The 27,049-nt window shown below is 33.4% G+C and overlaps 3 protein-coding genes across 3 annotated transcripts; 1 reads left to right on the top strand and 2 right to left on the bottom strand.

Annotated features, from left to right (window-relative positions):
* Positions 1-324: 324 nt before the first annotated feature.
* Positions 325-4,824, top strand: LOC140954798 (uncharacterized). Its single transcript, XM_073405562.1, has 4 exons — positions 325-1,591; positions 2,015-2,095; positions 2,921-3,657; positions 4,300-4,824. The coding sequence occupies exons 1-4, from the start codon at positions 325-327 to the stop codon at positions 4,822-4,824; spliced, it is 2,610 nt and encodes an 869-aa protein (XP_073261663.1).
* A 4,997-nt stretch (positions 4,825-9,821) lies between these two features.
* On the bottom strand, positions 9,822-11,920 carry LOC118039630 (transcription factor MYB1). Its single transcript, XM_035046388.2, has 3 exons — positions 11,658-11,920; positions 11,196-11,325; positions 9,822-10,450 (listed from the first exon to the last, which is right to left on the bottom strand). The coding sequence occupies exons 1-3, from the start codon at positions 11,773-11,775 to the stop codon at positions 9,877-9,879; spliced, it is 822 nt and encodes a 273-aa protein (XP_034902279.1). The 5' UTR covers positions 11,776-11,920; the 3' UTR covers positions 9,822-9,876.
* A 9,058-nt stretch (positions 11,921-20,978) lies between these two features.
* On the bottom strand, positions 20,979-22,615 carry LOC118039591 (transcription factor MYB1-like). The gene is given in 4 exon segments (XM_035046334.1): positions 20,979-21,044; positions 21,046-21,541; positions 22,064-22,193; positions 22,481-22,615. Coding segments are annotated over 4 exon segments (810 nt in total). The 5' UTR covers positions 22,599-22,615.
* Positions 22,616-27,049: the final 4,434 nt, after the last annotated feature.

Here is a 27,049-nt window from a genome sequence, read left to right as displayed (position 1 = left end):
TATGGAAAGAGTCCTATATATATGTAAATACCTAGTATAGGAATAATTATCATGTATAGTACATTCCACCCTTGTATTGTATACAACCCTAATGTTATAAATATTAAGGAAGGGCTGCTGTGATTTGCAGCCAAGCATAATATACATTAATTCAATCTTGCTACAGAATTTAACTTGGTATCAGAGCAGTAACGAAATCCTTCTTCACGCTTCTGGTTTATTGTTCGGTCGTCTCCTCCAGCCGTTACTCTCCTCTGCTTCTGTCTTCATTCAGCCCTTCCTTCCTCACTTACATGGTTGTCTGCTTCTGCCTCTCTATTTACAATGGACAACCACAACCAGGAACTTCAACACGGTGCTGTTGTTGCACCAATATCTCAATCCTCTTTAGCGGCTGCCTCTGCCAGCATAGTTCCTATGAACTCCTCTCTAGATATCATGAACAAGTATGCCATCATTCCTCTTTCTAATACGCAGCAGGTAATCTCCTTACGCCTCTCCAATACCAACTTCTTGTATTGGAGGCTGCAGATGAAACTGTTTCTCTTGGGCCAAGGTGTATACTCCTTTGTTGATGGCACCTCCCCATGTCCTCCCTCTCATCTTATATCTACTGCCACATCCTTACCATCGGTCAATCCCTCATTTTTATTATGGAAACAACAAGATAACTTAATCATGAGTGCTATATTATCCTCGCTCTCCACAGAAGTTCTACATCTAGTTGTGGATTGTAAAACTTCTCAAGAAATCTGGACAACGCTGGAAACTTCCCTTGCTTCCCCTTCAAACTCACGGATTATGCAACTCCATGGTGCATTCCAAGATTTACGACAGCACGATGACTCTGCCAGCACTTATTTGCAGAAGGCTAAGGCCTTATTTGATGAACTTGCAGCTGCTGGTAGACCAATCTCCATGGCTGAATTTAATTTGTATGTGTTTCGGGGGTTACGTAGTGATTTTAAGGATCTGGTAACTAGCCTATCCACTAAGGCTGATCCCATCTCTTATACAGACCTCCATAGCCATCTCCTCACACATGAATTTCTTCATAAAGCATCACTTCATCCTGCTGTCACGGCTCGTCTGTTACCAACTCCATCACAGCAGCCATCTGCATTTTTTGGGCAGCGTCAGTTTGGTTCTAGTACTGGAAGAAGGGGCCGGTTTCGTGGGGGTTGGAGACAGAGTAATCGTAGCTACAATCGTGGGAATCATGGCTATAGTTCAGACTCAAACTTCAGCACTAATAGTTATGGTTCAGGTCCGAAATTTGGACAGCAGCAAAACCGGTTTTCATCTGGCTCTGGTCAGCAGTTTGGACAACAAGGAAACCGTTCGGGAGGCTATAATCGAACTACAAAATGTCAGCTGTGTTATGACTATGGACATACCACCCAGCAGTGCTCTCAATTGGCTACTCATAATCTACAAGCTAATGCCAATTTAGCATTTAATACTGCTCCTATAACTGCTCCTGTTACTTGGTTTCCTGGTACAGGTGCAAATCATCATGTGACACCGGACCTTGCGAGTATGACGAGCTCAGAACCTTATTGTGGTAATGATCATTTACATGTTGGCGATGGTAAGGGCCTCACTATTTCTAATATTGCTCACTCTAAAATTCGTTCACCCAAACGCACATTTACCTTATCCAATATTTTACATGTGCCTCACATTAAAAAACCTCTACTTTCTGTTCAAAAGTTTTTTCTTGAGAATAATGTGTTTTTTGAATTTCATCCATTTTTATTTTATGTTAAGGACCTCATGACAAAGGAGGTGCTTCTTTCTGGTCAGAGTAGAGATGGTCTATATATTTTATCCGCGTCGTCTGCAACGTCGTTGCCTCAAGTTTTCTCGTCTACATGTGTCTCTACTTCCATTGATGTCTGGCATCGTCGGCTTGGACATCCCAATCCACGCATTTTGAATTTTCTAGTGTCAACTAAACAGGTGTCCTGTACGTCAAAACAATTTAATTTTAATTGTCCAGCATGCCCTTTAGGAAAATCTTCTCGTTTGACTTTAAAAACTACAGGTCATCAAACTCAAGCTCCTCTTGATCTAATTTTTAGTGATGTTTGGGGTCCTTCCCCTATGTTTTTGTCAGATGGTTTTCGCTATTTTGTTATCTTTGTGGATGCCCATACCAAATTTATCTGGTTTTATCCTTTGGTTGCAAAATCTGATGTGTTTGCTATATTTCAACAATTTCAGTCCCTCGTTGAGCGCCAATTTTCTTTAAAAATTAAGTCTGTTCAAACAGATTGGGGTGGTGAATATCGCAAACTCAATACATATTTTAAAACCATTGGTATTCATCATCGTGTTATTTGTCCGCATACTCATGAACAAAATGGAATGGTTGAACGTCGTCATCGACATATTGTTGAAATTGGGCTCACTCTTCTTGGCCAATGTAAAGCTCCCTTAAAATACTGGAGTTATGCGTTTGAAAGTTCAGTATATTTGATTAATCGCATGCCCACTGTTGTTCTTAATCATAAAACACCATTTGAATGTCTTTTAAAAACAACTCCTGATTATGCTTTCCTCCGTACTTTCGGGTGTCTTTCCTTTCCATTCCTTCGTCCGTACAATGCTCATAAGTTAGATTTTCACTCATCCCCTTGTGTCTTTCTAGGTTATAGCAATTCTCATTTAGGATATCGATGTCTTGATTTGTCGTCAAACCGTATTTATCTTGCTCGTCATGTTCGTTTTCATGAAACTGTTTTTCCTTTTGACAAAACTGAACAAATTGTAGATTCACCCATACAACCTCCTGCTGCTACTTTACAGCCCATCCCATCATTTTATCCAAACACTCACCCGACACCCCCTGCACATAACACAACCCTTTGGGCACCCTTACCATTACCTGCATATCATTGTCATGATCATTCCTCAGGTACAGGTTCAGATTTGTCGTTCTCTCTTGCTGGCTCATCTGCCGTCTCTCCTGTTGTTCCCACCAGTAGTGAACAAAATGTTGCGGTCACCCCTGTTGGTTCACCTATCAGCTCACCTGCTGTTTCCTCTTCTCAGCTTGGCCCTGTATTGAGCTCCTCATCGCCAGGTTCTTCATCTATTTCCTCTCCTGGACTTAATTTATGTGTTGATCTGTCTCAATTCTCCCTTCAGCAAGCTACAGCCAGTGAGTCTGCCACTCCCCCTCCTACTGCCCGCACCCATTCCATGATACTTCGCCCACGTGTATCCAAGACAGCAAATTTTAGTGTCTCCCCTGCCTCCCGGGTAGTTTCTCTACCACAACAGGAACCACTTTCTTTCAAGGATGCCAACCGATACATTATTTGGCATAATGCTATGACAGAGGAAATCAAGGCACTTCATGGTAATCACACTTGGTCACTAGTGCCCTTACATCCATCCATGAATGTGGTAGGCAGTAGGTGGGTTTATAAGATTAAGCGGCACGCCGATGGTCGAGTTGACAGATATAAAGCACGATTGGTTGCCCGCGGTTTCACGCAGCAAGAGGGGATTGATTACTTGGAGACATTTAGTCCAGTGGTTAAGCCTACCACGGTTAGACTTGTGATCACGATTGCTGTCACACATGGTTGGAAAATTCATCAGTTAGATGTCCATAATGCCTTCCTAAACGGCATTCTTCAGGAAGAAGTTTACATGGCACAACCACCTGGTTTTGTTGATCCTACACTTCCATCTTATGTGTGTCGTCTTCATAAATCTATGTATGATTTGAAACAAGCCCCTCGAGCATGGTACAATCGGTTAAGTGAGTTTCTCATATCCATTGGATTTCAGGCATCCAAGGTTGATACTTCTTTGTTTATTCTCTTCTTCGGTGGTGCAATGATCTATCTGCTTGTGTATGTTGATGATATTCTATTAACTGGGAGTGACTCGGTCTTGCTCCAACAACTGATTACTTTGTTGAGTTCAGAGTTTAAGCTTCGGGACTTAGGGTCAGCTCACTCCTTCCTAGGAATAGAAGTTAAATCGACTTCTATGGGTCTTTTACTCAGTCAACACAAGTATACACTAGACATTATCCAACGAGCAGGTATGACTTCTTGCAAACCAGTTGATACTCCGATGTCTTCCTCGTCTAAATTGGGATCCGTGCCTGGCACTCTCCACTCTACCCCAACACGGTATAGACAGATTGTTGGTGCTCTACAGTACCTTACTTTCACTAGACCTGACATTTGTTATGCAGTAAACAAGGTATGTCAGTTTATGCATGCTCCTACTGAGGACCATTGGGCGGCAGTTAAACGCATCCTACGTTACCTTCAGGCTACAGCCTCCTATGGTCTGCATATTACTCGGGACTCCTCCTTGTCTCTTCATGGCTTTACTGATGCTGATTGGGCTGGTAGTATTGACGATCGAAAATCGACAGGTGGTTATCTTGTGTACCTTGGTTCCACTCCTATTTCCTGGAAATCTGGAAAGCAACGCACTGTTGCTCGATCCTCTACAGAAGCTGAATACAAAGCCTTAGCTGATGGTACTGCTGAAATCTTATGGATTCGCTCTTTATTGTCAGAACTACGACTTCCATTTTCACCCAGCACTACGTTATGGTGTGATAATTTAGGGGCCACTTTCCTGTCAGCCAATCCAGTGTTTCACGCACATACTAAACATGTTGAAGTTGATTATCACTTCGTTCGTGATCGCGTTGCTAAGAAAGAAATTCAGGTACAATTCATTTCTTCTCAGGATCAACTAGCTGATGTTCTTACCAAGCCTCTCCCTCTAGTTTCGTTTGGTTTCTTTCGATCCAAGCTTCGGGTGGAGTCTCCACCTTCAGCTTGACGGGGCATATTATGGAAAGAGTCCTATATATATGTAAATACCTAGTATAGGAATAATTATCATGTATAGTACATTCCACCCTTGTATTGTATACAACCCTAATGTTATAAATATTAAGGAAGGGCTGCTGTGATTTGCAGCCAAGCATAATATACATTAATTCAATCTTGCTACAGAATTTAACTCCAAAAATAAGTTTTTAATATTTTTTGAAAGACTTGGCCAATTTTTTAATTTTTTTGTGGTCATACCTTTTTGCTGAGTGAAACTTCTAGCAACTAGACGCGCCTTATACCTTTCAATGAAGCAATAAGATCTGCATTTAATCTTGTACATCTACTAATTACCAACAACATTTATCGAAGGGTGAAACGACACTAAGGTCCAAGTTTTGTTAGCGAGTAAGGCTTGAATTTTCTCTCATATAGCATTATGCCACACTTCATACCTATTAGCATCATCAAAAACAAGTGGCTCATGAGTAGAAAGATAAACTACTCGACTGAAGGAGGCAACAGAGACGGTGATAGTTGTTGTGAACAATGTTGTCTTAGGCTATCAAGGATGGAGAACCATGAGATATTGGTGAGCAGCTGGGCGTGGAGAAGGAGAGCCAGTACCTGAAAGTTGGTGAAAAGGATATGAGGAAAGGTCAACATAGAGCTGCATGCCAGCTAAAAAGGTGGTGGAGGGACTGGACTAGGCAGCAAACACCGATGAAGCTGCTATAGAACTGGGTTATTCTGCAGTGTCAGACCTAAAAGCAAAAGTTCTGGTAATGATAAACTTGTTCCTGCATAATAATCATTTAAAAAACAAACAGTTGGTGATAATATGGAAGGGTTGATACCAAGTTAAGAATAATATAAGGCTTAATATATTAGTTAGCCAACCACACACACACACACACACACACATATATATATATATATATATATATATAGGTAGATAGATATTAGGCAATATACAATAATAATGGTATAAATTACCACACAAAAATATAACTAAAATATTTTCTATATACAATATTAGGTATGTTCTATAATAGTGACAACAGCGAAATGCATGGTCTGAAAACAGAAAGAGGTTTATTTCAAAAGGTGTATGGTTCAAAGGATGGAAACGTTTCTTGCATTCATCAGCTACCAATCCAACAATTCCAAAACGTTAAATTAACGTTTTCCCACCCCGACTAGAGTCTTCCATGTGGTTATAAGTGCTCAATAAATAAAAATTACATGATCTTTCAAATTAAAAATCACTGCTCAACTAAAAACCTCGTTCGGTTACAATAGTTTCATTAAAAAAAAAAAAAAAAAAAGGAACTGTGTCCGCACAGAGCAACACTGTTTAAACACTCAAGTGGACCAGCTCCTGTCATGTTTTGACATAAAACCATGCATTGATGATGGACGGAAAAGCCTGCACGGTGCTGCAATTTGTCTCCTAGTGCTTGTGCCTCAACTAACAATCAATTGGTAGCTTTATGAAATCCATCGAAATAGCAAGACGGGAAATGATCATTTCTGACTAAATGTTGCACTTAGCAAGAAACAAAATGGCTTCGCCAACGATGGGGACCGTTCCGAAAATTGCAGATCAGGTGTTGATTCGGTGGAATGGTCCTGTGAAAGGGAAGTTTCAACGCCGTGCATGCAATGCTTATGGAAACCCTCTTCTAGGTGATTTACTGTTTATATAAGATAATTTTTTGATGGTTTTTTCTCAATTTTTTAACCATGATAATAAATTACTCTTCTAGGTGATATCAAATCATTCGAATATGGGATTAACCTGCCGGCCTAATTTCTTAACCATGACAATAATAAGATGTTAAAGTCTTAGCTATGGGACCAAGAGTCAAATCATCGAGGGGTGAATAGGCTTCTATATATATAAAAGAAGTGATTGCATAAATCAAATTGACAACTATTCCTTTTATAAGTTTAAGAGATAACTTAAGTATTGATTTGGCGCTACTAACACCACCACAAAGATTTCTTTAGTAATTCAATTGATTATGCTCATCGCAACAGCAAATCAAACAAAACTTATACCGTAATAGCACAATATACAGGTATATGATCAATAAAACTCTCTAGAAGGATGTACATGATATGCAATTGTTTTTCTACCTTTCCTTTACTCTCTCTTGCACTTTATTGATGTTAAAATTTTAAAAAAATTAAAGGGTATTTATAAGAGTTTTTAAAAATTAGTAGATGTCCCTTGTATGAAAATAGTAAATACAAAAAATCTTTTCAAAATGAACAAAATCATGTACAAACCATACTTGCTTGACCCCTTCTAAGGGCTACTTGGTAGGTCATAGAGTTTACTTGGAGTCGCACGTGGATGCGTGGTATTGAAGATTTGTGGGAGTTGTCATCTAATTATTTGGTTTAGTATTGGTAGAAAACTTTAGTATAACAAGTTTATCAAATATTCAAGGGAAAGAGATTAATTGTAGTTAGAACAAGTATATATTAGCACTATCAGCACACCCTAACTGAGATAAGTTGCTTTATGTGGTTTAGAGGTTTTGATGATTTTTTTATTGATGATCTATATGTGGCTTAGAATTGATATTTATTCAATTTGGTGTTAAGAATTTATTATGGGCTCATATACATAAATAATTATTATGAAGAAAGTTTTTCATAATTTATATATTATCATGAAAAATAATCTTAATTAAAATTAGTGAATATTTAGAATTATTCTAAAATTTTTTTAATCAATTCCTAATATTTAAATATCAACCTCACTAAAGGTTCAACTAGAATATTAATTATTAATTTTTATAAATTAAAATATTAATTAAATTATAATGAATTCAATAAATTGATTATCATCACATCAATCGAGTGTCACCGAATGTTAAAATCATTAAGAAAAGGCTTAAAAAACGAGAGTTGTTTAAAATAATTGATATGAAAATTTATTTGGATACGAAAGAGCAGGTAGTAATTGATATATTTGCTTGTGCACAAATATCACAAAAATAAAGACGAATTTAAAATCCTTCAAGTTGTTGTTGATCTTGTACTATACTGATCAGAATTCAAAGGTTCACATCGAAAGAGATGTCACTTCAACAACTCTGTCCTTATTCATAGACAGCGCAAGCTACTGTCTCTCTAGCTCTACAAAAAGACTGTTCGATGTGGTCTCCAAAAAGACTGTTGATGGGCTCTACAAATTACAAAAAGACTGTTCGATGTGGTCTACAAAAAGACTGTTGATGTGCTTTTTTATTTATTTAATTCGAGGAAATTTTATTTTTGGAAAAGCATATTTTGTGGGTTTGGATAAGTGAATAAAACCCCAGCCGTTTCAGGTTTTTAGAAGAGGTGCACGCCCTGACTCGAACTTAAAACCTATTGTGTAGATTTCAAATCCTTTATCACCACGTACGTTTTTTGGAGACTATTGATGTGCTCTTGCTCAACCTCCAAACCTACCCAACCAGCTGTTTTTGCATGAAGCCTTCTACGTTGTGTATGCCCACTAAATAAATATAGGTTGATCATCGACTCCAAACCATCATTTATACTGCACTTTTCTCATCTCAGTTTAATTTGTAGAAGAGGGAACGTGCACAGTTTGCAACCACATAAGGTTTTACTTCTGAACATTTATGATCCCAAGGATGATAAGATCTTCTTACTATTCATAATCTACAAGCCTGCTTTGTGCCAGCTATTGGGATCTTGGTTTTCTTCGGTGTTTAAATTTATCCTACAGCCTATATTCCATGTTTTGTTTTTCTATTGTTTTTTTGTAGCATTTTTTTCTCCTTTCTCTAATCGGGCTCTTATATAAAGCACATCATTGATTATTTCTTCACCCAAACATAATGTCATTCTCATAATATTTTTAAATCAATATGGATTCTGAACGGTCCACCAGTTATTTCAGTACCATGAGTTAAACACGTCGCATTCATGCCATCACATACAGGAATTCTGCTAATCATTCCAAATCAAAAGGCAGATTAATCTAACTTGATATGTCAAAAATATTCTCAATTTGTTATATTTACAAAGCTTTTCATAGTCAGCAGAATTTAGAGAGAAACATGTGACGTGTTGATTGTGTAAAGATATTAAATGACCTGATCGTGCCACATATCAAGAGATTTGAGAATCAAGTAGTTAAAATTTTGTTAAGCAGTTAAAATTTTGTTAATTCCGTTAAACAATTAAGAAAATTTGTTAGTATTGAGGTGAGAAGCTTGTTTACGTCTATAGCTTGATATAAAAATATATGTAATACTATAAAACAAAGTAATAAATTACGTGTTGATTTTACATTTTAAAAAAATACATTTTTAAGGCAAGCAATAAGCTTAATGTTTCTTAATAAACAAATTATCTAACCTTTTAAAATTTAGATATGTTGAGTCATTCAAATCACGTTCACAAGTTTAAGTTTGTTTTATCTTTTTATTTTTAAAAGTTTTTTGTTTCTTGCAATTTTATACTTTATTAGATTTTATTTTTTTAGAATATGATTTAAGTTTTGCTTCTGATAGGATGTCATAGCTTTTTTTAATTAACTACTAATATTCCATGTAAGGTGTGGATAATCGGGTGGTTAATATAAATTTTACTATAAATTGGAATCTGCAATGATGTCTGATCAGCTCGGGCAAATAAGCTACAATTATTTGGGGGCAGTATGTGTGGTGTTTAATTTCCAAAGGAAAAGGACAATACCTCTTGTCTAAAGTCTAAACTTTTATTTTCATCTTTAAGCGTTAGCTCATAAATTGGTTGGGGTTAAGAATTGTTTTTATGTTGACATAGAGTATTAATACATTTAAATCCATTCAGTGTTGAATGAAAAATTAATATAAAAAAAAACTCTTTATTTTACGAGTATTTACAAGCTTAAAAAAAACTTCAATCTCACAATTAAAAAATACTTAAGAAATTTCTGTGGAAATTCTTTAATAGGAAAAGAACACTTAATAATAATAATAATAATAATAATAATAATAATGTATTTCTGTATTACAACAATACGAGCTAAATTAAGTCCTTCAAGTCATTGTTGATCTATTTCTGTATCGATTAGACTCCAAAGGTCTGCATCAAAAGAAATGTCAACCCAACGATTTTGTCCTTGGTCAGACAACACATCCCCAATCATTATCCCTCCTGCTGGGTTGTCCTCTACGAAAAGAGTACTGTTGATGGGCTCTTGGTTAGTTGCTGAACCAGAACCCAGACGACAGCTGTTTTCACAACTGTTGCTGTTCGGTAGATTAATTTCTTTGTCATCTAACAGGCTTTCCCACCACATCCTTTCAGCTTCATCCGCATCGGAAGGTGGCAATGCTATGGTAGAATATGGCTTGCAAAGATCGTCCCCATATTGAGAACCAACATTAATAAATGGAGTTCCTTTTTCAGCTCTTAACCAACATAAATTTTTGAAGTTCCGAGGTCGAGGCTTTATTATGTTGTCTTTTGTTATTGATTTTGGTTCTGGTTCTGGTTCTGGTTCTGTTCGAGCTTCTCTGGTGCCAGAAACCACCTTCTTACGCAGGTTCGTGTTCCAATAATTCTTTACATCATTTGCTGTTCTTCCTGGAAGTCTACCGGCAATCAATGACCACCTGTGTAACAAAACATAATAAATTTTCCGTAGAGTTAGTTAGGGCTTCGATCTACTTCTTCCTTTCAAAACAAAACTGAAGAGGCATGGCCAATAGAGTGTGATTCGGGCAACGTTGTTAAGTAGATGGAAGACACTCGTCAGGACCTACTAAGGAGACTTCAAGGCTTGTTTAATAGCATTAAAATTCTCCAAACAAAAAAAATAATATTAAGATTTTGCTTACTAATTTAATCTGTACTTCTCAGCGTGTCAATAGGGAAAGGAACTTTTTAGAAGATGGACTGACAAAGCAAGGTATGCACAGACAGCTTTATTTATAGAAAAAAATGGAGTAAGGCTTCCATATCAGTTCAAGTTTTCCTCTTAAATTTCTCACTAAATATATGAGACATTTTATTTAGCTGAAGTCCCTCCCTCTCTTTCTGAGACTTCTTTGGCTTTTCTATTAGCTGCCATTGGTGATTTTTCTTAAACCACTAGAAACAGTACCACTTATTCATTCCTTGGTTTTTACCTCTTTGTCTTCAACAATCTCAGATCGGGTATTCATGCTTACATGCATAATGGCTTGCAAGGCGGGGGTTCTTAGTAGACTTTATCATCATCTCTATCCTTTTTATTCCTTTTGTATTGTTCTCAAGCTTTCTTTTCTATCTTTCGTATTTCTTTCTTCTCATTGTGGGTGAATATGTCTTGTCAATAATAAAAAAAAATTCTAGATTGGTTAAGACATTTTCACTTGCCTGTTGCCAAGCAGCTTGTGTAACCTGATAATCAAATCTACTTCGCCAACTGAAAACTGCCCTCTCTTGACATTTGGCTTAAGATAGTTCAACCACCTCATTCTACAGCTTTTCCTGCATCTATTCAAACCTGCAAATTAAAATTAAGAGTCAGTGTATACTTTTTTCGAGCGTCCTGCAGCTAGTTGAATATTAGTCTTTGCCTCTTGCATGTGTAGCTGTTCTCAAACACGAGAGACTGTATATATATACTCGATATAGGCATATAAACATGAGAAAATCTCTTGTGATCAGAATTGCTCATGATCACACCATATGTAGAAAAAAGAGACCATAATGATTGTCGAAAAGATAGGGAAATACTTGTATATATATAGACCTTGGACTACAGGATGAGGATAGCCCTCTTCGGTCCCTAGAAAGCAACACTGTTTACAAGCATGAACGAAGACATTTAGATACCTGCTTTGAGAGGAATTTGACACCATCTTCCTTCACCATATTTCTCGACGCACTTCCTTAGAAGTATATCCTCCTCTTCGGTCCATGCACCTTTCCTTACTCCGAATGAGCTTACCATAGTGCCTCTTACGTAGTCTATGCCCACCTTATTAGATCTACCAAGACTCCATTAATATTTATAGAATCACGTGAAGAACATTTGCATGTTGATCACTGGCTCTAAAATATCATATATAAAGTACTTTTCTCAGCTGAATTTAGTAGTTTCTAACTACAGCGACGTGCATGGTTTGTAACCACATGCGGTTTTACTTCTGAAGGTGTATGGTTCAAAAGATGGAAACTGTTTTGCATTCATCAGCTACCAGTCCAACAATTCCAAATCGTTAAATATCGTTTTCGCCCCTCGATTGGAGTTTGGCTATCAGTTCTCCATAAACACTAGGTGACAAAATTTCATGATCCTTTGGGAGAAAATCTAGTCAACTTCCCTTGCGAATGGAGATGAAGAATGATTTCCTAAGCTTTTCTTGTAGGTATAGAAAATGTGCTTTTCCCTTTTTTACCCCTCAAGATTACCCAATTCCTACAATACCCGGCTTTCCCAAGATAAACCGTCTGTGTTTTAAGGATCCCGTTTGTGGCGCTTTTCAACTAGATGGCCCTTTTGAACATTGATAAGATTTGAACAAAGTTCCTTTCAAGCACGTAGAAGATCGTTTTATGTGTAATAGAGTTATACACGACCATGTTAAAGAAGGATCTAAAGAAAAAATACACTGAGCTTACAAAGTGTTTTTCAAATGAATATTTAGTTTCTGATCTTCTTTTTATTTAACGTGAACAACTAGGTTGTACAAGTAAAGTATTTAAACTGAAAAAATACAATGATTCAGATGTAAAATAAAAGGAAAGAATCTCATAAAATCTAGTTGATGACAATGCTAATTTATTATGATAACAGCTTCATAGCAGAGAAGTTTATTACAATGACAGCTTGATAATAGGGAATTTGATAGCAGAGAATCCCTATAAGTTTGCTAAACTACCATGTAGAGTTACTGTTAGTTTGAACTTCCTGAATTTATAGACTTGATTGGAATGTCATCTTGATTTGAATATATTGTCGTTAGAGCTCCAAGATCACTCAACGTCTCTCCAGTAATTGAGGCTAGATTGTGAGTCTTCACTATTTTTTTTTCTAAGAATCTCGTGTATCCTTATTTCTCCATTGACTCTCACAATTGTTGGCAGTGCTAGCAGTGTCAATATATGATAGATGGTTAAGAGGATCCTCTTCAGTTAATGTTTGTAACAACTTTTACTTGGGTTAAGACTACTATTTAAAAGTTTTATAAATAGATTATGTTAGTATTTACACTTGGTATGTATATTATTGATGGACTTGTGGATAGAAATAGCTAGTCAGAAAAACATTTTTGTTAGTAATTTATAGTATATATGTGAGTTTGTTGGTAATAAATATACTAATGGATTTACTAACAGACAAAGCGTACAAAAAAAAAAACCTACTCTGTTCTATCAATATCTCTATCGATAAATTTTACATATAACTAACATAAAAATCATATGTAATGTCATCAGTGTTTTTATTCTATCAATATATCCATCAGTAAATATAACATACCATCGATAGAATATCTTCTGTAATTCTTTTGATGAATTAACAGTAGCACTTGTATTTGTAGATGTAGGTGAAAACATAATCCATGAAGTAGCCTAAAGGTGTTTGATTATATGAAGATGGCGAAAACAAACTTTAACAAAATATCCGATGACTGAATGGAGTTTAAATTTTTTAAGGATATTTTATAGGTATTTTTTTATATAAATATTACTGGATAGTTGAATATTTTAAAAATGAACCTATAAGATGATGTTTTTGTCAAATAATCATTCCAACCCAAAAGTTTAAGCTATTAGATAAGGTCTCAAGATATGATTTATATTATTCTCTAGCACACCTCCTCAAATAAAAGCTTTTTGGACTTGAAACTTGCACAGACCCACATTACCTTGTGCTTGATTTTTATCAAATAGATGAGGGTGATGAGATTCAAACTCGTGATCACTTGGTCATTAAGGCTCTGATACTATGTCAAAGAATCATCTCAACCCAATATTTTAAGCTTTTAGATGAGGTCCCAAAATATGATTTATATTATTCTATAACAGGTTTTTTTATTTAATTAATTAATTAATTTTGAATTTTAATTAAATTTATTTATTTAGTTTTGAAACACTTTACTTAGGTCGTTTTAGAACTTCTATATGATTTAAATGTTTATTTTTATATTATTATTATTTAGATTTTTATAAAATTTCACAGGGTTGTAATCTGAACGGTCTACCAATTATTTCATTATCATGAGTTAAACACGTCGCATTCATGCCATCGTATACTGGAATTCCGAGAGAAACAGGTGACGTGTTTCTTTCGTATTTTTTTTTAAAAATCAAAATTAAGGGCAAGCAATAAGGTGTACGTCTTTTAATAAACAAGTTAAAGGCTGACATGTCTTAGCTTTTTAAATTTGTATAAGTGGAGCCATTCAAGCCATGCCCACGCGTTTAATGCTTTTTGTTTCTTGCAATTTTATATTTTATTGGATGTTTCTTTTTTTTTTCTGCGTAGAATATGATTCAAGTTTTGCTTAGTTTATGGATAAGTCATTGCTTTTTTTTTTTAATATATGTTTTTTTTTATCATTTTATTAAATAAAACATTGGTTTTAAAAAAAAATATTACTAAATACAATTAATTTTATGATTACAGCCATATTTATCTCTCAGCTTTCTAATTTAATTTTTAGTTAAAAATCTTTTATTTTTTTCTTTGTTTTCATATAAAATTATAATATTTTTTTTCAAATATAAGCAACATTGCATAATATTTTTTATTTTTATTTTTAATTTTATTTAATTTCTTTTATTTACGTCTGTTTATATTATCATTTAAATAAAAATTTATTCTAAAATCAAAGTTATTAAACATAATTACATACATAGTCTGTATTATAAAATCAAATACCTTGTTTTATTTATAGCTCTTTATTTTTTCAGTGTAGTAATCTTAGCAACTTTTTTTATGTTTTTTTTTTTTTTTTGTGTTTTGATTAAATAAAAAATTTATTTTAAAAAATAAAGTTATTAAATACAATTGAATACATGGTTCTTGTTGCGAGATCAAAAATCCTGATTGATATCTATCTTTCAATCTTTTCAGTTTAATCTTTAATTATCATTAATTATTTTTTAATATTTATTTTTACTAATAATTCTTGATTTATTTAATTAAATAAAAGTAAATTTTTTTCATTTATAATCAAGAATTTTTTTAAGTTAAAAAATGAGTTGAAAAGACCTTTCGCCTCCTGCATATTTATTTATTTTTATTGAAAAATATAATCAGACCCCTGAAAAAAACAGGTCAAATAACTAGTAATGTTCCATGTAAGTTGTGGATAATCGGGTGGTTAATATAAATTTTACTATAAATTGGAATCGGCAATGATGTCATGATGAGTCATAAGTATTTTATCATCTCGTGGCAGCCTGATCAGCTCGGGCAAAAAACGGTCCAATTATTTGGGGGCAGGAGGTGGTGTTTAATTTCCTAACGAAAAGGACAAAACCTCTTGTCTAAAGTTTTGTTTCCATCTTAAGCGTTGGCTTACTTTAAAAAGTACAAATGATTATTCCAGAGTTAGCCCAGACAAACTTGCTAGTACCATTAGTTTGTTTGTGGTGTTCGAGGATGCCACATCTTTCGCTGCTGGATTAGTGTTTGATCCGTTTGAAATTGTAATTGTAATAACTTTTTTAAAATATTTTTTTATTTTAAAATATATTAAAATAAAATGTTCCACATATTGAAGTGGAATTTTTTTTAACGTTGAAGTTATGATGGATGTTTTCTTGGAAAAAATAGTTTTTAAATATAGTTAAAGAATAATTATGAAATCCACTCAGAATTTGGTTGGGGTTAAGAATTGTTTTTATGTTGATATAGAGTATTAATATATACATTTGAATCCATTAAGGGTTGAATGAACAATTACTATAAAAAAACTCTTTATTTTACGAATATTTACAAGCTTAAAAAAAAACTTCAATCTCACATTTAAAAATACACAAGAAATTTCTGTGGAAATTCTTTAATAGGAAAAGAACACTTAATAATAATAATGATGATGATGATGTATTTCTGTATTACAACAATACGAGCCAAATTGGTTAGCTGCTGAACGAGAACCCAGACGACAGCTGTTTTCACAACTGTTGCTGTTCGTTAGATTAATTTCTTTGTCATCTAACAGGCTTTCCCACCACATCCTTTCAGCTTCATCCCTATCGGAAGGTGGAAATTCTATGGTAGAACATGGCTTGCAAAGATCGTCCACATATTGAGAACCAACATTAATAAATGGAGTTCCTTTTCCAGCTCTTAACCAACATAAATTTCGAGGTCGAGGCTTTATTATGTTGTCTTTTGTTATTGTTTTTGGTTCTGGTTCTGTTCGAGCTTCTCTAGTGCTAGAAACCACCTTCTTCCGCAGGTTTGTGTTCCTTTACCAGCTCTTAATAGTATTAAAATTTTGCTTCGTAATTTCATCTGCACCTCTCAGCATTTCAAAAGGGAAAGGAACTATATAGAAGATGGACTGACAAAGCAAGGTATGCACAGACAGCACGCCCTTTCTGCTTGGCTTTGAGCTCTGTAAATCTGTAATTTCGTGGAGCCACTTTCTCCTCGCCGTCAGCTTTCTTTTTTTAAAAAAGTACTTTTATTAATACAAGTGAAGAACATTTGCATGATGATCACTGGTTCTAAAATATCATATATATAAAGTACTTTTCTCCACTCAATTTGTAGTTTCTAACTACAGCGACGTGCATGGTTTGTAACCACAAGCGGTTTTACTTCTGAAGGTGTATGGTTCAAATTATCCCACACACTATCATAGAAGTATTGACCCAGTGGATTTATTTAAAAAAAAGGAAAATTTGAGCAGACATCTTTCCCTTTGTTAGCTTATGGTATTTTTGGGGAGTTTGGCTTACAAGAAACAGGTTGAGTTTTGGTGCCAGACTGGGACATGACTTTCAAATTAATTCTACGTCGCCTGGCATTGTGGTTGTGATCCGGCAAGAATTTTATGTTGGACAAACTATTTTTATCAGTTACAGATATAATAGTTCAGTTTCTGGTAGCATAGATCTTATTTGGGATTTTGTACTTATAAATCTTTTTTATATATATCCCCTAGTTTTTTTCATTATTTCAATGGCACTAACATATTTAATAAAACCATTCGATTATTATAAGAAAAAAAAAAAGATACATGTTTTTTTAATAATACAGGTTAAGAAAAAAACTAGAATTAATACATTACTTAGGTTTTTAATAAATATACACGTATATAATTCAATTAAGATCTATAGTTGTCTATTGGTATTTTTCTATTAAGATTTTTGTAATGTTCATTTTGGTTTTTAAATGAAATAAGCATCATTTCTCATATTTTGCTATGTTAGTTTTTACATTTTAAAAGCGTTTTTGTAAAAATTTAAATAAAAAATAATATAAGTAAAAAAAAAAAACAATTAAGAATCTAACAAAATTGAGAAGGTTATAGATATCTTCTACAACTTTATTATTACAGACACCATTCGCCACACATGAATCACAAATACTAATTGCAACTTGATATTGCAGATGGCATCTGCACATATACCATTCACAACATGCAAGTCACAAGTGCTAATTGCAACTCAATGTCGTAAATGGTATCTACAACACCTTTAACACATGCATTTTGAAATTGTTTATTCTTCCATCAAAACACAATTTACATAAGTAACACATAACATATTCAATCATTAACAATAATTGTAGATTGACGATTAACATAAGATAATATTTATTTATAATTTTATTTAAGTTTTCTTATTAATCCTCGGTCTTTATTTTAGTTTCTTGTAAGAAGAATTAGAATAATTTTCCTTAGGTTTGACCTGGCCCTCACTACAATACTATAAAAAATGAAATCTTTAAAAAGAGAGAGAAGTTAGAATTCATCTTTTAGGTTTTGACAACGACCAAAATTTTGGCGTCATTGCATAGAAATTTTTTATCTAGTTTTCTTTTAATAGTAAATTGATTATATTAAGATCTTTTCGTACATGTGAACAATATTTGATCCAAAGGTAAAGAAATAAAAGGAGAACCGTAAGAGTAAATAGGAAGGCAAAAAGATGAAAGGAGAACTTACCAACATTGGCTCTTTTAACAAGCAATTTTGAAAGCGAAAGACAAGAAAAAGTTTCTCAAAACATGGAAGAACAAAGGACATTAAGGGAGTTATCAACTCCTAATGTGAACCAACAACCTTCATACATTGAATTTTCAAATATTGATGTAGCTTTTGAGTTAAAATATGTTGTAATTCATTTACTACTTGTCTTTCCTGACCTTCCAAGTGAGAACCCCATAAGCACTTTAAGGAATTCCTTGTGGTTTGCTCGTCCATGAACTCACAAGGAGTAATAGAGGAACAAATTAAACTGAGAGCTTCCCATTCTCTTTGATAGGCAGGGCAAATGATTTGTTTTATTACCTTCCATATTGATGTATTACCACATGGAACAATTTAAAAAGAAGGTTTTCAAACAAGTTTTTTTCAACTTTAAGGGCAAGTATCATTTGAAAAGAAATCGGTGGAATCCTCCAGAATAACGACAAGATATTGTATGAATATTAAGAGCATTTTGATCAATTATGAGCAAGCTACCCTCATCATGAAAATTTTAATCAATTATTACTGCAATTGTTTCTGAGAGATTGTTATCTATGGACTATGGACCATAGCATGATTGACATAGTAGTTGGAGAAGCACTCGTAGAAAAGACTCTTGAAAAACATGAGATTTAATCTAAAAAATGACACGGAATTCAGAGCAATTTGAAGTTCATTTTGATTCATCTAGAAAAAATAATGAGGTTATACATTCTAATATTTTTTAATGGATTTGATGTGTTTATTGTAAAAATCAACAAAACAATATAAAAAAAATAATTTAATATATTTTCAATTAAATTTTTTAAGAAAAAACTTTATACATCACGTGTTACTAGACACTTTTATTGAAAAAAAGAAAAAAAAAACTGATTAGGAAACAAGAGGATGGTCAAGATTTGAACACAATATTTTCTTTTATTTTTTGTGCAGATGTGAACAAAAGATGGTTGGTTTAATTACTTTGCTTTGAATGTGTTGACTTCGTATGTGTGGACTTTTAAGCGTGCCGAAACACATACCACAACGCTCCTTTGATGACTTCTCCATCGAGTAGGGACATGATGGCTGACAGAGACAGTGATGTCATCCAAACTCTACATTTTCCAAATATAGCTACTGTCGATCTCTTACTTCGCAAGTGCAAGTTGTACACGTGGGAACATTCAGGCCCTTATTTGGGTGACCTTATTGAGTGCTCGTATTATTAAGGAATTGAGAGTGTGGAATCATGTTTTTTTATTTTAAAATATATTAAAATAATTTTTTTTATTTTTTTAAAATTATTTTTAATAAAAACACATTAAAATAATCTAAAAATATTAAAAATCTATTAATTTAAAATAAAAAATAAAAAAATTAAGATTTTTTAAAAGTATTTTCCAGCTATAATGTTAAATACTGACTAAATCTGTCATGGTAAATTTTAACTTTGGAATTTTGGTAATTATTTGCATATAGTTTTATGCCAGGAATCCATCATAGACAGATAAATTTCAACTCTATTGAGAATTTTATTAGTTAATATGAAGTAATTGTGTGTCTAAATCGAGAGAGGTGACTTAAATCTGAAATTATTAAATTAGTATTTTCTCTGTAGATACTGAACAAAACCCAACCGAATTTTTTCTAAAGGGCTTCTTTTTTTGTTTTTTTTTTACGTGCCGGCAATTATAAATCAATTCGAAGATCCTCTTGTATGGCCTTTTTGTTGAAGGTGGAAACACGAACAGAACAGGACAATTCATCAGAGATGCAGATGGTTCTGTGTCTAGTTGCCTAATTGGAACTACTCCAACAATTTTATTTTTTTTTTTCCAGTTTTGTATGTGGCTGTAGATGATGCCACGGCACCATATGAATGGAAGCACTTGGAATTAATTTATAGGGTTTTAAGAGCGTAGTAACGCTTTTTTTAAAATGTTTTTTTTAATATATTAAAATAATTATTTATTTATTTTATAAAAATATTTTTATTGTTAGTATATCAAAATAATCTAAAAATATTATAAAAATTTAATTTTTTTAACAATATTTTTAAAATATAAAAACAAATATATAGTTGCATACTCCACAATTTGTTTTATGTTAAAAACAAAGTGGTTTGGTGTGTGGTGTAGAATCAACAATCTATCTAATTGATGTTAAACAAAACCCAACAGCCCTTCTTCTTCTTCTTCTTTCTTGTTTTTTTTTTTTTTTTTGTCCTTCGTGCTGTCATTCATAAATCAATTCGAAGATCCTCTTGTATGTCCTTTTTGTTGAAGGTGGAAACACAAACAGGACAAACGTCCGAAATTATGTGAGCTTTTTATCAGTGACGGAGATGGCTGTGTCCGGTGGGAGTAATAGTCGTCCCTACCAGAATTGTTTGTTTGCTAAAAATATCTCCTTCTACTATTTTGCAATGATAATTAGAGGGTTTTAGAAAACATTTATTTTTAAAAAAAAGATTTGTTTAAATTAATCATTCTTAATTTCTTTCTCTTTTTAGATTTTCCATCACAAAGTTCAAAGTAAGTTCAGTATAAAACGGCTTAGTGTCACTCATTTAGGTCAAAAATCTTGATCGTTCATTATGTTCAAAGGTTTAGAATAAAAGATAATGTCGTATGCTAGCAGCATCGGCCGATAGCAGGCTTGATTTATTTATAATCTTACAGTGTCTATTTTTTATATTGTTTACCTCTACTTTGTTTCTTTGTTAATTCATATTTAAGAAATCTTGAAAATAAGTCAGCATCTTTTTTATTTCGAAACCATGTTGCTTCAATACATTTACTACAATTGTTTTTTTATCATATAATTACATTAAATCATCTTATTACATCCAATATAATATATGGCTTGAGTCACGGAACTTATTTTATTTTTTAAACCATGCTTGAACATTATTTTTTAAATTACAAAAAAAAAAAACACACACACACACTCCAATCCACATCGGGAGGTGGTACATTTCTAATCCACGTTAAAGCGCGGGCCATTTTTCTAATTTGGGCTAAAGTCCTTCGGGTCCTTGTCGGTATATTTCTGTAACGATTTGATTCCGAAGGTTTGCATCAAAAAGAAATGCCAGCCCAGCAATTTTGTTCTTGTTCAAAGAACACATCCCCAATCATTATCCCTCCTGCTGCGTTGTCCTCTACAAAAAGACTTTTGACGGGCTCTTGGTTAGCTGCGAAACCAGAACCCAGACAACTGCTGTTGCTGTTCGTTAGATTAATTTCTTTGTCATCTAACAGGCTTTCCCACCACATCCTTTCAACTTCATCAGTATCGGAAGGTGGAAATGCCGTGCTAGAATATGGCTGACAAAGATCATCCCCATAATGAGAAGCAACATTAATATATGGAGTACCTTTTCCAGCTCTTAACCAACAAAAATTTTTTAAGTTCCGAGGTCGAGGCTTTATTATGTTGTCTTTCGTTATTGATTTTGCTTCTGGTTTTGTTTGAGCATCTTCAGAGCTAGAAACCACCTTCTTACGCAGGTTTGTGTTCCAATAATTCTTTACATCATTCGCTGTTCTTCCTGGAAGTCTACCGGCAATCAATGACCACCTGTGTAACAAAAAGTAATATGTTTTATATACATATATCATGCACCGTATGTGAAATTAATTGAGTTAATTGGCTTCATTACAATATAATTTGTAGTATCAACATTTAATCTCAGATTGAGTATTTATATTTCAATTGCATGGTTTGCAAGGCTGGTTTCTTAATAGACTTCACCATCATCTCCATCCTATGATTTCTTTTGTGTTGTTCGCAATCTTTATTTTGTATTTTTGTATTTCAGTTTCCTCATTCTGAATTATTTTTCTCATTAGATACTTTTAGTGAATACTCTGGCTTGTCCAAAAATAAATAAATAAATAAAAAATCTAGATTGGTTTCAAAGCCACGCAAAGAATACTTTTATGTCGACTCTTGGGATGGACGAACGATGTTTTATTTCTTTTTCATAGCCTATTTTTTAGATTCAAATTAACATTGATGCTAGTAAATATTAACTTAAAGAGCGGCCAAAATAGTATATATATTAGATATACTATATGATATAAAGACATTTTCACTTGCCTGTTGCCAAGCAACTTGTGTAGCCTGATAATCAAGTCTACTTCGTCCACGGAAAACTGTCCTCTCTTGATATCCGGCTTAAGATAATTCAACCACCTCAATCTACAGCTCTTCCTGCACCTATTCAAGCCTGCAAATGAAAATGAAGAATCAATGAATCCTTTTTCAAAGCGTCCAGCTTGCTGAATAGTCTTTGCCTCGTGTAGCTATTCTCAAACACGAGAGACTATATAAACATGAGAGAATCTCTTGTGATCAGAATAATCTCCCCATGTTTCGAAAAGAGAGATCAAAATGTTTGTCCAAAAGATCAGGGAAACACTAATTATAGACCTCGGACTACTGGATGAGGATAGCCCTCTCCCGTCCCTAGAAACCCCCATCGATTTAGAAGCATGATCGAAGTCATTTAGTTACCTGTTTTGGAAGGAACTTGATGCCATCTTCCTTCACCATATTTCTCAACGCACTTCCTTAGAAGTATATCTTCCTCTTCGGTCCATGCACCTTTTCTTACTCCTAATAAGCTTGCCATAGTGCCTCTTACGTAGTCTATGCCCACCTAATTAAGGCTAGCAAGTCTGCAAGATATATACAAACACGTGAAGTACACTTGCATGTTGATCACTGACTCCAAGCTATCATATATATAGTACTTTTCCCAGCTCAATGTTGTATAAGTTTCTCTTTATGGTAATAATCTAGAAATTTTGTAGTTTCTAACTACAGCGACGTGCATGGTTTTTAGCCACAAGGTATCACATGATAATTTGCCATACTCTTCATGGCACTGGCCATTCAATAATACATTGTTTGTATTATACACCAATCGATTAATATATAAAAAAAGGATGGAAAGGGTTTCTTGCATTCATCAGCTACCAATCCAACAATTCCAAAACGTTAAATTAACGTTTTCCCACCCTGACTGGAGTCTTGATCCATTTGGTTATGAGTGCTCGATAAATACCAGGAGACAGAATTACATGATCTTTCAAATTAAAAATCACTGCTCAACATAACACCACGTTTGGTTACTCTAGTTTTATGTATAAAAAAAATGAACTGTGTCCGTACAGTACAGCACTGCACTGATGATGGACGGAAAAGCCTGCACGGTGGTGCAAGTTGTCTACTGAACTTGTGCCTCAACTAACAATCAATTTGTAGCTTTATGAAATCCATCCAAAAAGCAAGACGGAAAATGATCATTTCTGACTATATGATGCACTTAGCAAGAAACAAAATGGCTTGACCAACGATGGGGACCATTCCGAAAACTGCAGATCAGGTGCTGATTCTGTGGAATTTCGACGCCGTACAATACTTATGGGAAACCCTCTTCTAATTAAAAACCACTAGTAAGAAAAAAACCATTTACTTTTTTTTTTTTGTGTGAAATTAGTTTATTATATATTATTGAAATTATAAAAAAAAAATTAATTCAATCTAAAATTTTAATAGATCACATGATATAATTTATATTATTTTTTAATACACCCTTTCAAATAAAAGTTTTTTCTTAAAACTTGCACAGACCCATAATATTTTGTACTTAATTTATATTAATTAGAATGAAAGTGGGATCCTAAGATTTGAGCTCGTGACCACTTGGTCAATAATGTTCTGATACCTTGTCAAATAATCATCTCAATCCAATAACTTAAGCAATTAAGTGATGTATCAAAATATAATTATTATTCTCTAACAAAAATCAATAATAAAATAGCCAATGCTAAATGATGATGGGACAATTGCAACCAATTAAATAGATAACAATTCAAATATCATTATGCATATCTTTATTATCCTACACATTGTTTTAATATAATTATGCAGATATTTAATATTCCATAATATTTAGATGTATGTCATCAAACCTGCTAAGAATAGAATGAAAATTTGATGAATTAATTGGCTCGGTTAATAAATCGACAAGTTAACAAGCTGATAAAATATAATCAATTACTATAATAATCACTTTAATTCATTCTCCAACAACATGTTAATCAATTCATCTCTATATACTTAGTATATTCATGGTAAGTATTTTGAAGTGTTGCTTGACTATTATATGATAGTGTTCTCGTTATGGATGCTTTACTCTTAAGCATCCAACAAATACTCGAGTTAGATAATCTCGTCCATAGCTCGATAATCCAATTCTATTATGAACACAATTGTTTATTTATTGGTTTCTAAGAATTAAGAGCTTTGGTAAGAAATATATAATAACCATTCATATATCATTTCATGATTGAATATCAATATCAATAGGTTCATCTTCTTTTTATCTTACAATCTTCTCTCAATGTGTAAGTGTTATGCATATAGAATTTTATATATAATTAAAAGAAGGGAGATTTAGAATTCTGTGTAATTTAAGTTTTTAATAATAGGTGTCAAAGCAAGGTTGAAAAGAAGAGCACAACATTAAGAAAAACTTGGACACATCAGCATGAAAACTTACATGTTATAATAGCTCAACATAGACGTAACAACAATAACAAATTAAATGTAGCAGTTGGTCAAACAACAATTGTTGCATCTTTAATGTACAAACACAAACATATCAGTTGCAACAAATCATAAAACAAACAATTAGTAGACCCTCACTCATTGTCAACTTCCATGCTATTATAGAAAATTGCACAATATAGGATGTATATAATTTAAAAAGGTTGATAGGCTTACTCTTGTGTTGTAATCTCTATATTAAGTATTGTACACTGCCCTACCTATATAAACATGAAAGGTTGACTAACTAATTGATTAAGCCTTCTATCATTCTCAACTTGATATCAAAGCCTTAAACACATTAAAATTCTTTTTTTTCCCTCTCAAATGGACTACACTCTTGTTAATCCCACTACCATCAATCACACGCAGCCTTCTTCTTCTTCACCATTAAAGCAAACCTTTGTTTTTTCCTCTATTTTAGACTCATGTACTACTACTATTATGCCTACTGCTACTGTTATGACTATTGCTACCATAAAAGCTTATATTGCGACAATTGTTTCTCTTTCTAACACTCAGCACATTATCTATTTGAAGTTTACAAACATCAATTATCTTTATTAACGAATGCAAATGAAGTCTATCTTCTTGGACAAGGTGTTTTTTAATTTGTTGATGGCACTTAGTTATATCCTCCTCCTCACATGGCTACTACAGATGACTCTTTTTTTAGGTTAATCCATATTTTCTTTGTTGGAAATAACAAGATTAACTTATTCTGAATGCACACTTTCTCTTTCAATGGATGTACTCCATCTTGTTGTCAATTGCCAAACCCCACACTATGTTTGGTGTACTCTTGATCAAACACTTGCTTCTCCATTCAATTCTCGCATCATGTAACTTCATAGCTCCTTTCAAGATTTTTGTCAAGGTGATGATTTGGTCACCATATATCTATAGTAAGCAAAAGCATTATTTGATGAATTAGCAGTAGTTGGCTGGCTAATTTCACTTGCAAATTTCAATTTTTTGCTATTGAGTTGGCCAATATAAAAGCATAAATAAGGGTTGAAATAAGAGCAAAATTTGAATAAGAAAGTAATAGAAAATGGGAGCAAATACATGCATATTTGGCTTTACATTTTCCTTCGCCTTATGAAGCTTCTAGTTTAGGATCTTTTCCTCCCTTCCACCTTCTTAAAAGTTTTAATATGTTATATAAAAAAATATATATGTATGTAATTTAGTTTATAATAATTCAAATTTTGTTGTTGTTGTTGTTGTTGTTGTTGTTGTTGTGAGTTTAGGTTAAAAAATGCATTTGGGATTACAACAACTAAACAACAAAAAAATAAAGTGTGAAATGTCGATGGAAATGAAATTTCATCGGCAATGTTTACTCCTATTTTGTCAAAAAGTTATTGAAGGTTCAGGCATTTTCAATGAAATCAACAACGAAATATTGCATTGGAAATTAAGGTGTATTTTTGTTGGTAATTTCATTAGTAATGTTCACTCCTATTTAATTACTTAAGGTTTAGGAATTCTCAATGGAATTGGTGACAAAATAGTCCATCAAAAGTTAAAGTTTCTTATGATCTTCTTAATGAAAAATGGCGGTAAAATATAATTTTTTGACATGAATATTTTGTTGACCATTCCATTAACAAAAAAAGTTGCTACCAGGATCACTAACAAGACACAAATCCTCGATGAACAACTTGTTGATAACATGTTATCTTCAACAATGCTATTGGTATTTGAATTGTCAAAAAAGTTTTTTAAAACATCAACGAAATATTTTGTTAGTATTTTTTAATTTTTTTATGGTTAATTATGGAAACAAAAAAAAAAAAAAAACCTATTCCGATTGAACAATAAATCCATAGTGTACTGTGAGGGGGTAAAGTGAAACCCGTCTCTTTTAGTAGTGTATATGTAGTAATAAGATGTAGACCATTCTCTATACTTTTTTTTATTATTATTTTATTGATGGGTATTTAAGTTTTACTAAAACTGCACCAGCTCTTAACAAACGAACAACGTGTCAAATCCATTAAAAAGATATGCAAAGAACTAAATTCCATAGCAAAAGGTTGGTGCATTTACAAGTTGATTGGAGTGAGTTTCAACCACTTTTCATCTAAATTTAAAAATTATTATTTTTAATATTTTTTTAATTACTTTGATCTTAAAAATAAATTTTAAAATAAAAAAATATTTTAAAAAATAATCAGTATATTCACAAATACCCTCTTTAGCACATGCCACAACCACCAAAGAAGCAGCCCCACCGCAACCACTCTCCGCATTGTCTGCTCGATCACACAATGCCCATGCCACAGGCTTATCAATGACCTCAGAAGGTCCCAGGCGCGGAGGAGCCACCCAAGGAGCTCGGCCCACCACGCCAGAACCTAAAAACCCACCCAAACAACGAACCCCAAAATGAAAAGAGCACGAGAAGAAATCGATCGACAATGACAAAATCCATGGCGTATCCTCTCTGGGCCCACAGTGTAT

This window comes from Populus alba, chromosome 17, assembly GCF_005239225.2.
Source record: "Populus alba chromosome 17, ASM523922v2, whole genome shotgun sequence".
Taxonomy (NCBI): domain Eukaryota; kingdom Viridiplantae; phylum Streptophyta; class Magnoliopsida; order Malpighiales; family Salicaceae; genus Populus; species Populus alba.
This window is presented reverse-complemented; position numbering and strand designations above follow the sequence as displayed.